The sequence below is a fragment of the Aricia agestis genome, chromosome 12, assembly GCF_905147365.1.
Source record: "Aricia agestis chromosome 12, ilAriAges1.1, whole genome shotgun sequence".
Lineage (NCBI taxonomy): Eukaryota > Metazoa > Arthropoda > Insecta > Lepidoptera > Lycaenidae > Aricia > Aricia agestis.
This window is the reverse complement of record NC_056417.1, coordinates 6,779,628-6,797,985: the sequence shown is the minus strand read 5'-3', so window position 1 is coordinate 6,797,985 and position 18,358 is coordinate 6,779,628. Positions and strand designations below refer to the sequence as shown.

The 18,358-nt window shown below is 36.9% G+C and overlaps 1 protein-coding gene across 2 annotated transcripts; it reads right to left on the bottom strand.

Moving 5' to 3' along the window:
* Positions 1–11,484: 11,484 nt before the first annotated feature.
* Positions 11,485–17,179, bottom strand: LOC121732419 (cysteine proteinase-like). Of its 2 annotated transcripts, none has more exons than XM_042122288.1 (2): positions 16,636–17,179; positions 11,485–11,552 (listed from the first exon to the last, which is right to left on the bottom strand). In XM_042122288.1, exon 1 carries the CDS (start codon positions 16,985–16,987, stop codon positions 16,640–16,642), a length of 348 nt encoding a protein of 115 aa, XP_041978222.1. In that variant the 5' UTR covers positions 16,988–17,179; the 3' UTR covers positions 11,485–11,552; positions 16,636–16,639. The 2 variants fall into 2 exon arrangements, with proteins under 2 accessions (XP_041978222.1, XP_041978221.1); XM_042122287.1 differs by lacking the exon at positions 11,485–11,552 and adding an exon at positions 12,872–12,916.
* Between the last annotated feature and the right edge of the window lie 1,179 nt (positions 17,180–18,358).

Below are 18,358 nucleotides of genomic sequence, written 5' to 3'. Positions count from 1 at the left end.
GCTATTTCTTATAAGTCACGTACAGACTACAGTGTACGCGACTTTTAATTAGTATCCTACCTACTCCAAAAATGTGCCATCGTTTATAAAATCATTGACCTTATAGAATAACTATAGGATTTGGCACACAAACGTTCTATGACTACTTTTGTAAATTTATTAATGGAAAGATTTTGAACGTTTTCTGGGATGTTATCGTAAAGGCGTATACATTGACCTGTAAAAGATTTATTGACTTTACTAAGCCTGATCACCGGCAAATCTAGCTTGCGCTTATTTCTGGTGTTCCTACAGTGAATGTCACTTCTAGCTTTAAATTTACTTACATTGATATCTAAAATATTTACTGACTTTACTAAGTCTGATCACCGGCATATCTAGCTTGTGCTAATTTCTGGTGTTCCTACAGTGAATGTCACTTGTAGCTTTAAATTTACTTAGTTTATCCTGTAACTTAGTGCATTTAGATATAAGCTTAGCTTTTCTTTTGATATAAATTCTAGTTGAAAGGAGGTCGATGGTGAAGACAGTTGTGGCAGCGTTGGTGAGGACGTAGAATGCGATGACGACGGTATACATATTGTGGCTAACTCTGGTGGTACAATGTCTCTGTAAACGTAGGATGACACAGGCTTTATCTTGATCTATAACAAAAAATGGCTATTACTCTTACTTACTACTATATTATACTTTTTTAATTTAAATCAATATGCAGATACACAATATAAAAACAGACAAACTAAAAAACTTTTCTATAAACGATTTTTGTTTTGTAAAACCATAACTATGATTCATGGCATAGTACAATATAAGGCAAACAAATCGGTTCGTTTATTCATGCAAATATTTATGATGTATGGAAGAATATCTAGCTTATTTACTGACCATGCCCTTTACCGAGCTCATCTTCTATTGAATGAATGATCTGATACCTGATCTAGTGAATATGCCTTAGCCATATTGGATGCAAATAGCAGTTCTTGAGATACAGCCTGGAGACCCGAGACAGACAGACGGACGGACGGACGGACGGACGGACAGACGGACAGACGGACAGACGGACAGACGGACAGACGGACAGACGGACAGACGGACAGACGGACAGACGGACAGACGGACAGACGGAAAGACGGACAGACGGACAGACTTATAGCGGATAGCGGACAGACGGACAGACGGACGGACGGACAGACGGACAGGCAACGAAGTCTTAGTAGTAGGGTCCCGTTTTTACCCTATGGGTGCGGAACCCTAAAAACGATAAATTATGTATGAAAGTAAGTATATTAATATAAACTAATAATAAAGTACGGACCAGTTATGTTATCATGTCAACATTCCTAGATAATTAGTATAACTAAAAAATATATTCATATCGATACTACTTATCGATAACCTGATGCAGCCCTAGTGTAAAATAGATAAAAATTGTTTACACAAAATATCCTTAAATTGTGCATCATGCCTAGTCAAGTAATGTTTTCCATATAAATAAACATATATAGAAGTGAATTATTACAATCAATACCAATAAGTCGTAGGGAATTGGCAAAAATAAACTTAAAATTAGCTCCTGTCGATGTAGAATAATTCACCTGTTAAATGAATATTTGTCCGGGTTTTTTCGATGTGTTGTACCACAATCGGTGACCGAACAAGTTACCATATTGTTGCGAAAGCAGTATTACTGAAAATTATTCACTTTAACACATAAAATCACAATTTTTCTGAGAGCCCAAATTGACAACGTGCCGACCGGATCAGACAGATTGTCAAACAACAAAAACAGATGAAAAAATAGGTATACAACCTCAAATCACGCTTCTCTTTCTACCACGCAGTGTTACTGATAATGACATCTCGCTTGTTCAGGCCTTTGTTTCTCTATTACCGATATGTAATATTAACTCTATGGTGTATCAGAGTGAAAAGCATGTCAAGTTAAGTCCGACCTACTCGGTCACAACAAAGGATAGGGATTGCAATCCGGAAAACCGTATCCGGTAATCCACCGGATCCGGCATCATTTTAAGGGTACCGGATCCGGTGGCAATATACCGGTACTGGAGACCGGATCCGGTGCTAGCAATTTGTGGCAAACTGATATGGTTTTTGCATGAATAACTTAATTTAAATGTGTTACCCCTGGTGAATAAGCTTTTTTTCGCTTTTTTATGATTTAATTTTGCTAACAATAAGGCCGATTAGTAGACTAGTATTTAAATAGAAGCTGAAAGGGAATTTCGGCCATAAGCAGCTCTATTAGAAGTCGTTTGTCAGGTGAGTGGTGACGCTTTAGTGGTGACACATGAGTGACTTTTAAATGATGAGCAACAAATTGGCATTTATCGTTAAATATTAATTCGCCATTAGCTACAGCTAAGTATGGTGGTAGAGACTAGGGAGGGTGCAGGTTCGTACCTGGGGAAGGCGTGAACCAATGAGACATTTTAAATTTTAAGTATATATATACGGGCGCTCGTATGGTGAAGGAAACATCGTAAGTCAACCCGCACATGGTTAGTTCCAAAAATTGATCTGCTTATTCCTCTAGACTAGGCCGACTATTTTGCGATAATGCCACATAGAGACAGTATTTTAGTCCAGACTCCAGACTAACGCCTACAACACTACTGTTACTGTACTGTTCTCATCTCTGGGCAGGTGCGCCAAAATACCAACTATTCCCTCTGAATCGTATCCAACGAAGGGCTGCTCGAATTGTTGACTGCCATAGTGTTTCAAACAGGCTGGACCCCTTGGAATTACACCGAAGTGTGGCCTCATTCTGCATCCTCTATCGATTTTATCACGGGGAGTGCTCTGAGGAATTGTTCGGAATCATACCTCCGGCAACTGTTCGCCATCGTTCCACGCGAAAAATTTACCATCCTCATCAACTTGATAACTGGCAGTCTTCCACCGTGCGTTTTTCGCGTAACTTTCTGCCTCGGACTGTAAGACTCTGGCACGAACAGTCCAGTAGTATTTCCGGACCTATACGACCTACAAACCATCAAGAAGAGAGCCTATTCCCTCTTAAAAGGCCGGAAACGCACCTGCAGCTCTTCTGATGTTGCGAGTGTCCATGGGCGACGGTAGTTGCTTTCCATCAAGTGACCCGTTTGCTCGTTTGTCCCTTTATTTTATAAAAAAAATGCCGTAACTGCTTGAGCAACTATACGGACATTTAAAACCTTATTTCAGGCACTACAGTATTTAAAGAATGGTTATTTCGCTTTAAAAATAGTGTATAAATCAGCTACAAGGGATGCATAGGCCTTTTTTTAATTTAAAAGCAAAAATAGGATGATTTTCGCTTTTTAGTTCAGATTCATCAATCCGGTCCGGATCCGGTCGGATCCGGCCGAATTAAAGTAATACCGTGACTAAATGAAATTATCAAATTTTACAGGGTAGCAAATATTAGAAAATAGTCACTGTTTTTTCTAAATAAAATCTGAGTTCAGGGTTTTTTAAGATATTTAATGAGTTTATATGATAGATTTCTGTTTATATTATGACATGCCATTTAAAAAAGTTAATTATAATATTTACAGCTTTATTTATTTTGATTTATATTTTTATAGTAACACTTTACCACTAATTTTTTTGTTCATTACTGTAAGTGCAACTAATGTTACAAAACAAAAAAGACTATTAAAATTTCATAATTTAACATAATTTAAAGTTAAGACAGTATCTTACCGTCTTAACTTTTAACTATCCTATACTTTTACATTTTAAAACACTTTGACTGAAAGCAGCAGTGCTATTCTCTAAGAGCAAATATTAAAACAGCCGTAATTACATCGGCTGTTACAGCCGTGAGATCGAGATTGGTATTCACTTGTTTATGTTTTCTAGGCTGTTCGATACTAGCGCCGCGCGGCTGTAAGCGGGGTGATATAGAATCACTTTTTGACATTTCATGTAAGAAATTCGTATTCTCTAAGCTCAACAGCCTACAGCTTCGATTACAGCCTCGGCGAACGCCTACAACTTTTAATGTCAAACGAAAAGCTACTATTTCGTGGCTGTCGCCAAAGATTTTGTATGATTTTGTACTTATTTACTGAAATGAACCCTAATTAATGCACTTTTTTAATTTTTTTTACGTTTAAACCAAAAGTCAAATGCTAAGTCACTATAAAAATAACTCTTACGGCTTACCTCAAAAAGTCGCTAGAGCCCCGAGTCCCGACTTCCCAGTCCCGACAATGACAAAATTGTAACTCCACACACAAAAATCTTGAAATTCACGTTTTGTATAAATCTTTCTACTAGTATCTAACTTTCTTCTACATACCAAACGGCGTTTTTATCGAGTTTTTACACTTAGCTTAGAGCTTTTATGAACACTGAGTACAAAACATTAAACATACGCGGGTACATAGTTACATACCAAGTATTCAATATTAGTTAATTTTTACGTAGCACATTTAGATTATTACTTATTCACTTATACGAAACCACATTGATTTACGAAACAAGAATCCAACTTTCACGAATCTCAGACAAAGACTATTCAATGTTTATGAAATATTATGTTCCACGAAATATTTCAAGTGGTTGGCGCGGGTCACTCGAGCCGAGGTACACTACTCTTATCGCGTAGCTAGTAGAAATTCTTTTTGTAAACAGTAAAACTAAAGCTATAAGTATTTAAATGAAGTTTCATCTATTTCATGTCCCTTGGTTTGCACTTTTGTTTACATTCTTTATATTTTGTTTACATACGTAAGTGTAGAAGGCCAAGCGAGTTTTTTTTTTATGCGACGAGTAACTCAATGGATACGAGGTTCATATCTTGGTACTTTCAACTTTTTGGATATTTTTTCGATGCATTACTTAATAATTTTGTCTATTTGAATTGGTTCAAATATGTACTACAAATGATTATTACTATAAAAGTTCTAATAATATAGAGTTTATCGGGACAAAATAACTAAAATTCCTAAGACAAAAATGTATCTATAGTCGAGTCCACTATCTGAGCCGCAGCCTCGCCGACAGCCGCAGCCGAGACATCGTCGACGAGCTAATAGAGCTTACAGAATACGAATTGTACAGCCGTGGTAACAGCGAACGATGTGACGGCTGCGACATCCGTGATAACAGCGGAGAGCACAGCCTTAACGTGTTCCTTAGAGAATAGCCTAGCAGCAGTGCTATTCTCTAAGAGCAAATATTAAAACAGCCGTAATTACATCGGCTGTTACAGCCGTGAGATCGAGATTGGTATTCACTTGTTTATGTTTTCTAGGCTGTTCGATACCAACGCCGCGCGGCTGTAAGCGGGGTGATATAGAATCACTTTTTGACATTTCATGTAAGAAATTCGTATTCTCTAAGCTCAACAGCCTACAGCTTCGATTACAGCCTCGGCGAACGCCTACAACTTTTAATGTCAAACGAAAAGCTACTATTTCGTGGCTGTCGCCAAAGATTTTGTATGATTTTGTACTTATTTACTGAAATATACACCCTAATTAATGCACTGTTTTAATTTTTTTTACGTTTAAACCGAAAGTCAAATGCTAAGTTACTATAAAAATAACTCTTACGGCTTACCTCAAAAAGTCGCTAGAGCCCCGAGTCCCGACTCCCGAGTCCCGACAATGACAAAATTGTAACTCCACACACAAAAATCTTGAAATTCACGTTTTGTATAAATCTTTCTAGTATTTAACTTTCTTCTACATACTAAACGGCGTTTTTATCGAGTTTTTTCACTTAACTTAGAGCTTGTATGAACACTGAGTACAAAACATTAAACATACGCGGGTACATAGTTACATACCAAGTATTCTATATTAGTTAATTTTTACTTAGCACATTTAGATTATTACTTATTCACTTATACGAAACCACATTGATTTACGAAACAAGAATCCAACTTTCACGAATCTCAGACAAAGACTATTCAATGTTTATGAAATATTATGTTCCACGAAATATTTCAAGTGGTTGGCGCGGGTCACTCGAGCCGAGGTACACTACTCTTATCGCGTAGCTAGTAGAAATTCTTTTTGTAAACAGTAAAACTAAAGCTATAAGTATTTAAATGAAGTTTAATCTATTTCATGTCCCTTGGTTTGTACTTTTGTTTACATTCTTTATATTTTGTTTACATACGTAAGTGTAGAAGGCCAAGCGAGTTTTTTTTATGCGACGAGTAACTCAATGGATACGAGGTTCATATCTTGGTACTTTCAACTTTTTGGATATTTTTTCGATGCATTAATAATTTTGTCTATTTGAATTTGTTCAAATATGTACTACAAATGATTATTACTATAAAAGTTCTAATAATATAGAGTTTATCGGGACAAAATAACTAAAATTCCTAAGACAAAAATGTATCTATAGTCGAGTCCACTATCTGAGCCGCAGCCTCGCCGACAGCCGCAGCCGAGACATCGTCGACGAGCTAATAGCGCTTAGAGAATACGAATTCTACAGCCGTGGTAACAGCGAACGATGTGACGGCTGCGACATCCGTGATAACAGCGGAGAGCACAGCCTTAACGTGTTCCTTAGAGAATAGCCTAGCAGATCAACTGGAAATAGCAATTTAAAAAAATAAACATAGTAACGATTACAGCCTCATTTCTCTATCCACGAGAGGTAGGTACCTACTTTGAGCTAACAAAAGTAATGTTTACTTCTATCACTTAATTTAAGAATAATGAGTTTAACTCATTAATTGACATGATAATAATATTTTTTGATTATAATGAAAAAATGTTACACTCTAGAGATAAACCTTATTGGATTAATCTCTAAAAAATTAAAGGCAATTTGTGACTATACAAACTAAGACATTCCATCTAATGAAATTGAATTATAAATTGCGTTATATCATAACACGAAAAATGTGTCTAAACAAATTGAAACACTTTACCTATTCAAAAAAGAAAATATTTTGTGAGTGATTGTGACTTAAAGCCGTGTTTATCCAAATAATCACACTGTTGTTTAAAACTTCCATCATCACTTTATCACGATCATGTTCCTATTGGTATAGACACAATAATGTATTTATCGACCCGAACATAACTCGGCTTAGTAACGCTTTGATTTACCGCTAAATACCGCAAAACACAATAGTTTACGTTTATTTTAGATAGATGGCATTGATACCTCAATTTATGAAAAATTTCGTTTAGTATATTACTTTAAAGGTGCGAATTTCACCGCCTCTCAGGGATGCTTCGGCCGGTACCTTTTCGGGATCGTTAGAAGAGGGAGTGCCATGCTCCGGCACGAATGGGCCGGCTCGACCGGAGAAATACCACGTTCTCACAGAAAACCGGCGTGAAACAGCGCTTGCGCTGTGTTTCGCCGAGTGAGTGAGTTTACCGGAAGCCCAATCCCCTACCCTATTCTCTTCCCTACCCTCCCCTATTCCCTTCCCTACTCTCCCCTATTACCCTTTTTATATTTTGATATCGTTGGCCGGGCCACCGACTCTGTACTTACCGCTAATTTTTGATAATATTTTTTGTATGATCAATGAACGTAATCATTTAATTTTTATAACGTGTTTTACACTACTAACAACATCATCTCAGTTTCGTTCAAAGGAATTTGAACGAAAAGTTCCTTTATACTTCGACGAATACATTTCTTTGGTTAATCGACAATTACTCTGTACTCAATAACTATTGAAGTCGTGTCGTTGAGCCGTGATAGTTTTCCTTTTAAATTCAGCATAATATTTCCTACTCCCCTGAATTTTTTCACACTTACAGAAACAACAGCTTAGCTGGTAGAACGGGGGGAACGGGGGAAATACTCATAGTATTTTTTTAAAAACCTATCGAACTACACCCCACACAATGGGGTGGACGCGAAAAAAAGTCGTCCCTGCTTGATGTATTGGGGAGGAACCGTATTTTTTTAAAGATTTTATGCACATTGTCGCCTTATATATTGCCTTTGCCCGTGGCTTCGCTCGCGTTAAGAAGTATTATTATAAATTAGGCATTAAAGTATCAGCCCGATCGGTTTAAAATTGACAAAGTTTTATACAAACTTTCATCCTCTATCTTATCCCTTTGGGGGTAGAATTGATCAAAATCCTTTCTTAGCGGGTGCCTACGTCATAAAATCTACCTGCATGCCAAATTTCAGCCCGATCCGTCCAGTGGTTTGGGCTGTGCGTTGATAGATTACTATGTCAGTCAGTCAGTCACCTTTTGAGTTATATAAATATTTAGATTTTGTCGGCATCATTAATATGTGTCTCTGAGCAAAATCGCGGACAGACGGACAGACGGAAGGACAGGCTGAAACTATAAGGGTTCCTTGTTAACTGCGCAACCCTAAAAAATACACATAAAAGATATACAGCTGAACATATAACCTCCTTTTTTGGAAGTCGGTTAGAAGAGGCGCTTCATAGATTTTGCGCACAAGCGCTGTGGGGGGTCGGATCGGCCCTATATACCTAATTTATTTTTTTATTTGAGGTCGAATTTCGACCATTGGGCGATCTCTAGTTTTACTAAAAACACGAAAATATGTTGTTATGAGTTATTATGCCATATAAAGTATTTCACCCATATTATTTTATTGAAGTGACTAAAATATAAGTACAGTATGTCACGATGGCAACGTCCATCGCTATCCCGTCGCACAAACAATATTATGCACTTTGCAATATTGATATCAATATAAAAAGTAGACGTTGTCCAATTCTTAACCCTAGCCGATATGTTCGCTAATATTCACCAAAATCGGTCGAGCCGTTTCAGAGGTGTTCAACCAAGCACTTCGTGACACTAGAACTTTTTAAATTAGATGACAAGTTTTCTGACAGGGAGTCAATGACCGCTACCGCCATGTTTCGCCGAATACATAACATACCCTCTGCTCCGACCTTTCTGCAGACCGCAGAATAGGGAATATTATACCACCACATATTATTATACCATAATCTTCTATCCCGCGTGCTCATAAAAAATATAATAATAATTAAACTGTATATTTTATATTAATTTATGTAAGTACTTACCTATGATATTTAATAATTTAATAATATAATTATATTATATTTTTCGTCCCTTCTTCTTATACAAATAACTATACTTTCGCTTACATTAAAGTTCTCCAGTCAACACAAAGGTTGTCTGGAAGAAATCGCTTTTAGCGATAAGATCGCCTTTGCCCACATATTGAAATAAGTACCTACTTAACTGTTTTAATTTGACCTTGTGTTACGTGTAATTTTTTGTAATTGTGAGCAATAAAGTGTTTTATTATTATTATTTTAATAATTAACATTAAAACAAAATAAATATTATGCTAATACAATGTTTTGTCCTTGTCTTAGAAGTGACTTTTTCAGACGGACTAAACATCGTACAGCGGGGCTAAAATGGTCGCTTTGAAGAATCATGATATGAATCATGTGTTAGAGTGGAGACCACGCTTAGGCAAACGTAGTGTAGGACGTCCCGCAGCACGGTGGACCGACGATTTGAAGAAAGTGACTGGCAGCGGATGGATGAGGGCTGCCCAAGATCGGGATGGTTGGCGCTCATTGGGGGAGGCCTACGTTCAGCAGTGGACGGCAATAGGCTGATGATGATGATGATGATATGAATCATAATATGATTCATTTTTCTAAAATCGCAAAATGCAACCCTGCTTGCAATTCATTTCTGTATTTTTGTACTGATTTGTCAGTATTGAGAGGAATTGCTAAATGTGACCATTTTAGCCCCACAGTAACGGGCTTATAACAATGCTTTTATGCCATTTTAATAAATAGGTATAATATTATACATACGAAAGTGTATTTGTCTGTGTGTCTATAATTTATTTTTATCTATCTGTGTGTCTGTTACCTCTATATACCTACTTAAACCGCTGAACCGCGCCTGATCAAAAATAACAGCAATGTCGTTAAAGAAATGCCTTAAATATTTTATTATTTTTAGTGATAAATGATTGCAAAACCAAACAGACTGTCGAGTAAACCGGTTTATTTGCATGACAGAGTTTTACCATCGGTATTCGGCACTGCAAAACAGATCTGGGACGGCAAAATCCGCCAAAATAGAAAAGTCGTTTGGTAGATGAATATCAAATAACTAGCGCTGTTTGAAAAGTAATCTGCTTTAACAGAAAATATTGTTGTTTACTGTTAACTCATTCAGGCTTACATACCCACATACAGTAAAATATATGAGCTAGGTAATGGTAACCTTTGTGTTAAAACATAAAAGTTTACGGATAAATATAATATTTTTTAGGCTTTACGGCAAGGGTGGCCAATTACACGCGGCCTGCGGGCCACATGCGGCCCGCCGTCTATTATCTTGTGGCCCGCGGAGGCGAGCACATTTTTAAAAAAAAAAAAAGTTGATACTAAAATTACCTTATCATACCTACTATAAAAAGCAAACAAATACTTCTTTTCTTTTACTTTCAAAATAAAAGCTCTAACTAAGTTCTAATAGGAAAAATAATAGTATCCGATTTTGACTAATTTCATTCCACTACGAGTAAGTATACTTACATAAAATTTGGTAGTGCGGCCCGGGGTAAAATTCTACTTCCGAATTTCGACCCAAGTGTCAAAAAGGTTGACCACCCTAATTGCTTTACGGCATGGCTATTGACTACTATGCCGGTATTTTTGCTGAAGAGCGCTAGTTATAGCGCTATTTTTTTATCAGCTAGTTGTGACTTGTGCGTTAGGGTCAAGTCACATTGCAACGTGTAAAGGTGATGCGATAGATTTTTATACCATGACCCATACTCTGTTGATTTTATTCAATACTGGGTGTTTATTTTCTACTAGATGACGCCCGCAACTCCGTTGCGCCAAAATTCGTTTATCGCGCAGGAACCGTACATTTTTCCGGGATAAAAAGTACCCTATGTCCTTTCCCGGGACTCAAAGTATCCCCATACCAAATTTCAGTAAAATCGGTTCAACGGCTTAGGCGTGAAGAGACAACAGACAGACAGACGGACTGACGGACAGACGGACAGACAGACAAACAGACACACTTTCGCATTTATAATATTAGTATGGATAATTCATAATTATCTACTAAAAAATATTTACACAATGGATACTACTTAGCACGTTTAGGGTCTGTTTCACCACTGCCTGATAAGTGTCGAACAGGCTATCCACCACTTATCTTGACAGATAACGTATGGAGAATCTGTCATAAAAGTTGTGAATAGCCTATTCGCCACTTAATCAGGAAGTAGTGAAACAGGCCCTTAGTCTTTGTTTGATACTTTGGAAAAGTTGCTTGATAGATAAAGACAATGTTACATAGCTTATATTTTATTGTGTAACTATTTTTATTAGTCTAAACGTACGTACTTTACATACTTCGGCACGGTTGCCTCTATACAATAGGTTTATGCCTCAGGGACCAAGAGGATTTTGGAATAATTCAAGTAAACTTACCATGAAAACTCTTATGGAATAGGTAAATAAAACGTCAAACGGTAAAATAAATTCAAATGTATTTAAATAGATGTGTGGTGTATAACAGGATGGTTCCTTCGTCGCGATTCTGGAAGCAGAGAATACGGATTTACATAACACAAAATACAAAATTCTAAACTGAAAAGCGAGAGAAGTCCTTTATTGAAAACAATAATATAATATATTCCTCGTATGTCGATATAGAATTCACATTTCATATAATATAATACTTAATCTGTGGTAAAGATAATAGTGGGGCGTCCATAAATTGCGTGTGACGTTTATGTTTTGAGTTTTGACCCCCTCTACGGGAGGAGGTCAAAAATATGATTAGAGCTGATTCCATCCCACGCTCACCAAATCTTACGTGATATTTGACAAAAATACAGTATTAAAAATGCATTATAAATCCTAACATCTTTATAAAAAAAACTGTGTGTGAGTGAGTGTGAGACTTCGATGTCGGTCTGCCCGTCTGTCTGTCTCCAGGCTGTATCTCAAGAACCGCTATAGCTAGAGTTCTGAAATTTTCACAGATTGTGTATATCTGTTGCCGCTATAACAACAAATACTAAAAACAAAATAAAATTAATATTTAAAGGGGGATTCCATACAACAAACGTGATTTATTTGGCCTTTTTTGCTCGATATCAATAATGGCAACAGGTAGTCACTTGATATTTTCACAAAGGCCTTAATTATATGTCTACTTTAATATTTAAGAGGGCGACTAACCCCAAAAATCAAACGTCGTCCTTCTCTCTTCACACTCACGCCCGTATTTCATATGCCAGGTGAATAAGAACGACGCGGATTTATCGCCAAATTAGTTTTTTCTCAATAACTCGATAAATATACAACATTTTAAAAATCCGCTAGAATTTTATACAATGTGTTAAAATATTAACTTAGTTCAATGCACGGTTACGGCAATAAATGAAAAATTCGTGAAAATTAGATGCACCTTTGTGATTTTTTTCTATCGAGAAAATTTTAAGAGAGCGTGTTTTTGCTCAGATCGAATTCACGGAAATATTCGGGGCTTATTTTCAAGTATAAAAATGAATTATAAAATCGACACTTTAGGGTTAGTCGCCCCCTTAAGAATAATATTAAAAGAAAATAAGAAATTAAGGGGGGCTCCCGTACAAAAACACAATTTTTGGTCTTTGTTTGCTCTATAACAGTACGGAACGCTACGTGCGCGAATCCGACTCGCACTTGGCCATTTTTTTTACATATAAACTTAGGTACAGACTGTTCACGTTAAGTTTGTACTTTGTAATGAGTCATCAGTGGAAAATTCATAATGATCTAAAAAAAAACAACCCAATACGTTAATAGTGCTCAAAAAAATACGTAGCTTTTTCGGAGACTCACCCCTATCCTACATGAGATTCGGTAAGATTTGGTTGAACACCTTTCCCCCCTTGCGTAATTTGTGGACGGTCCCTGAGGAAGTAAACTTACAACTTACAAGTTATTTAAACTTATAAATCCTTAATATAACCTTATAAGTGTAGGTGTGTATAAGAATTTTTATGATTGAAAATATTTTAAAAATGTTATAGAATTTGTCTAAAGAGCACATTGATATGGTCATATTTATTTTTATATTACTATTATCATATCAATCCAAGACCACTTTTAATTTTTTTTAACTAAGTAATCTAGAAGCAAGTAGATCGATAATCAATCAAGGACATCTTTAATATAAATTAGGTCTTATACTTAACAAGATACGGTAGTAATACTATCTAAACTTACATCCTTACTTCCTCACTAATCCATACTTTTATACGTGGGAGAGCCATGCTTCGGCACGAATGGGCCGGCTCGACCGGATAAATACCACGTTCTCACAGAAAACCGGCGAGAAACAGCGCTTGCGCTGTGTTTCGCCGAGTGAGTGAGTTTACCGGAGGCCCAATCCCCTAACCCCTCCCCTATTCCCTTCCCTACCCTCAACTATTCCCTTCCCTTCACTTCCCTACCCTCCCCTATTACCCTATTCCCTCTTAAAAGGCCGGCAACGCACTTGCAGCTCTTCTGATGCTGCGAGTGTCCATGGGCGACGGAAGTTGCTTTCCATCAGGTGACCCGTTTACTCGTTTGCCCCCTTATTTCATAAAAAAAATATATAATACTTCCATACTAATATAATAAATGCGAAAGTGTGTCTGTCCCTCTGTCTGTCTGTCTGTTACCTCTTCACGCCCACCGCCACCGCCAACCGCTGAACCGATTTTTCTGAAATTTGGCATGGAGATACTTTGAGTCCCGGGAAAGGCCATAGCATACTTTTTATCCCGGAAAATTTTCATTTCCCGCGCGATAAACTCATTTTGGCGCAACAAAGTTGCGGGCATCATCTAGTATTATTATAAATGCGAAAGTGTATCTGTCTGTTACCTCTTTACGCTTAAACGGCTGAGTCAATCGAGAAGGGAATGGAGACACTTTGAGAGACGGGAAAGGACATATGATACTTTTATCCCGGAAGAATGCCCTGTTCTCGCGTGATAAATGATTTTCTGGGCATCGGCGTCATATAGTTTAAATAATAACTAGCTATTTGACCGAGCTTTTGATAAAATACGAATAAAATGACATTTTCAAAAATGATTCCTAGCTAGATCGATTTATCGCCCCCAAAACCCCCTATATACTAAATTTCATGAAAATCGTAGGAGCCAATTCCGAGATTTTATATATACAAGAATTGCTCGTTTAAAGATATAAGATTATAACTAAGTAAGTATAGGTAAATTGCGAATAGTTAGATTAATCCTTGATCCTTGGTAAAAAAATGTTAACCAGATTTCCGAAAAAATTTATATGCACATAATACCAAAACAAAATAACACACCAAGTACCAACACAAACACAATATGGCAGTGGGCACATATATCACGGCCGCGCACATAACTCATGCGACACGGACCACGTGACGTCACACCACGGATGTGGGCGCTGGATATGGCATTCACGATGTATTATGAAGCAAGATATTATATTTTTAAAACACATCATTATTATTATATCTGTTGCGAAACCTTAGGCGTTAATTCAGAACGCAACGACAACGACGCGTAGTACTATGCATTTTTAAATTTGTATTGAATTCACAGATTTGCATGACGTCTCAAGTCTGTCAAATCCAAACAATAATTGCATCTACGCGTCGCGTTGCCATCTGAATTGACCCTAATATAAAAAAGTCAAGCTTTCACAAGCCGTGATTAGTTTTAAAAACTATAACCTTACTTCGAAATTTGAGATTTTAAGTTTTTTGCCAGGAAAGGACATAGCCTATATAATAGTTTTTATAGAAGCGAGTTCAGTTTCCGCACGACAAACGAATGAAGTTAAGTATATAGAAATACACATGAATAACGGACTCGCCTTACAAAAAAGTACATCTGTAGCTTAGGTAGGTGGGCTTTATAAAGATATCGATAGTATACGAGAAATCTTTATCACACTACATTAATTATTTCACTATTGGATACTGCAGTCTTACAAGAAATATACGTCATTTTTATACGAAAAACAGCAACATCATGCTAATTTAGGCGGGCGAAACAGCTGGAAAATGTTAGTACCATCGAAGAAATTGATTCACAGGCAGTTTGCGGATCTACGTCATTTGGTCGAATTATGTCAATTCAATAGTTAGCTAGTAGTAATCTACCGACTAGGTTTGACATAAATCTACCAAATTACGAAGTCCGTCATCTGCCTATAATAAAGTTTGATTGATTGAACGTCAATCACGGCAAAGACTTCTATTTAAACTGATGATCACGGGTGGTCTGAACCTCTGTATTAGGTACTACGAAGTGCACTTCCAGTAGTAATACTTACATCATTGTTTTCAGTATAACTGAATATTTTCAGTATCTGTAAACCTACTATACAATCCCCCGCGGTGAGAGACACAGAGGTTATCATAGGGTCCCTATTTTAATTTATTATCCAAAGCTTTCGCCCCTTCCCTTTGTATGAAATAGGTCGTAGACCCTCCCTTTTCACGGAAAAGAAATACAGAAAACAAGGATACGATTTCCTAACAGCTATACGTATATTGTACCTCTAATAATAGAGGTCACAGAAATGGATATAGTTAGAACCGCCATGTCGCTCAAATTTGTATGAACACGAGCGTGTCACTTTTTTCATACCTACTGTGACGTCACAAGAGCGCTTTAGTGATGCGAATACCCGTACGGTACGCGCGGAATCGATTCGAAGGCATCGCCGCGCCCCGTCTCTTATGCCATTTTAATAGGTATATCGATTTTTTAATCGATTATTATTCGAGTTAATATACAGAGGAATGATAAATCTAAAGATACGTGCTTGCCAGGACAGCTAGTAATATATCATATTATTCTAAACTAAATCACTAAACAGGAACATAAATACATATTACATAAAATATAATTACCGAGTCACAAAATATCCCAAAGCGAACATTATCATTCCTCTGGTCCAAGTCTGTTTCGAAAATCGATTAATTAGAATCGAGAATATGTACAACACTATTTTCTTCATTTGACAGAAAAATGAGAATATTGACTGTACCTCGAAACTAAGCGATGAGTGAAAGTATCGATTGTTTTATTTCCATTGCGCGCTCAATAGCGGACAAACAGAACGGCCTCTATAATTTTCTAACTAAAGCGGCAATGTATTATGAATCATGCGGTACACACGCAGTTACGTAGATTTCATGGTAAAAACTACAACCACCCACGATTAACATTAAATAATTGATTTTAAAATAAAGGAGACATGATTTAATAATAAAATTACTTACCGATGAAAAGAAACGTATCCACTATTTAGACCAACGTTTCTAGTCGAATTTCTACAGCCTAATACGGCACAATTAGACATTTTTAGAATTCCGATTGACGTCCGATTCCGATAACGGTGGAGCGCAGACTAAAGAACAGACTTTCGAAATTTTGACATTGTACAACGTTTGGGATCGCGATGGCACGCGAAGTACATACACATGGCAGTTTTAACTATATCCATTTCTGTGATAGAGGTATATTTTTATACTTATAGGTATAAAAATATACCTCTATAAATGATTGGGAAACCCACTCTTCTTTGAAGTCGATTAAAAACTAAAGCTATTACGGAAATATAATATATACCATTCTATCTGCCCAATACACTGAACTCCTTTTCGGCGAGATCCGCAAACAGGTTGATGTCAGCCGACGACGTGCCACTTTTGTTGATCTTGTTAATCTCCTTCAAATTCTTATAGAAATTCTGATAACGCTCCTTCCGTTCGGCATCCGATTTGTACACCTTCTTGTACTCAGCAACAAACTTCTCGAATAGCTTCGGCGCGTCCTTCAAGTTGTATATCTGTGGTTTCACATCGTCGTCCTCGTCAGCAAAGTCTTCTAGGATGGGAAAGTCGTCGTCTTCATCATACTCGAGACACGCGCTCAAGTTAACTATGAAAACTAGGAATATCGCTAGCTGTATACGTTTCATGTCGAAGTCTCGATGTGACTAACCAAATCCGACTATCGACTCTATCGGCCTCGGTAACTCGTTACTAAAGGTCAAAAGCTGTTTTTGTGGTCAAAATTAATGATGCTCAATGTTACGAAATTACTAATACCAATGTTGTTTTCAACGTGTTGTCTGCGATTCTACTCAAGGAATAAAAAACTGATAAAGCTGTGCGCACAATGGGTTTTTCGCATACGTATAGATTGCGCAAAATTTTAAGGTCGCTTGTCAAAAATACTCGATTTTTAGGTGTGTGCGTGCTGAAGGTGAATCTTTATCGGTAGACTAGCTGTTGCCCGCCACTCCGTCTACATGGACTTCAGTTTATAGCGCGCGGTGGTTGATACTACTAATATATATATTCTGTGGCGGTGGTTCCCGTTTCCGTGAGAATGCCGGGATAAAATGACGTATCCTTTATCATTGCAAAGTTTTCACGACAGAGTTACTTTCGCGGTACGCATATTTCATTGTTTTAAATAAACAAAATTAGTGTCTAATTTCAAAGCTTCGTAAAACCTTCGTAAAATGAAATTGAAGTACACTTGTACAGATTGCCCCATCCAGCAACTTCCAGTTTCAACTAGCGATCTTAAAACTGTGCGATGTCTACACCTGCCTATACTTACAACTACTAAACTGGGTTAGGTTAAAAAAGGCAAAATTGCAGGACAAATTCTGTTTTTTTTTTTTAAAGAAAAGCAATTTTATAATATCAGTAAATTAAAAATTTTAAATTGTGAAAATCATCAATTACATACGCTTCACAGTTCACAGTTTTAAGCGTTATTTTAATAGCAAATTTCATTATTTTTCAACGCTCTAAAGTCGACCTCGACAAGTTTATTTATTATAATTTAATATTATAAAACAGTGTGCGTCCTGCCGAAGACCTTTAATTAATTTTTTGCACCTTCTATAGATTAAATTAGAATTGATTGACTTAATTCAGTAAAAAATAACACGTAAGATAATAAAGCAACACGTAAAATAAGTTTTTAATGACCGTGATTGAACTTACTCATTGCCTAGACGTAGTTTTTATTATTCGTAGTCTAGACGTAAATACATATCCTTAGGGTGGGTTGCACCAAGTTACTTTAACTATAACTGTAACTTTAACTATAACTACAATGCAAAATGTCAAATCTTGGGTTAAAGTAAAAAATGGACGCCATATTTAACCATAACCTTGAGCTCGACAAGGCTATAGACGCACGTGGCGAAAAAAGGAACTAACGTTGTCATCATACAAAAACGCTATTTTTGACAGTTCTCCTTTTTTTTTAAATGAAATAAGGGGTCAAACGAGCACACGGGTCACCTGATGGAAAGCAACTTCCGTTGCCC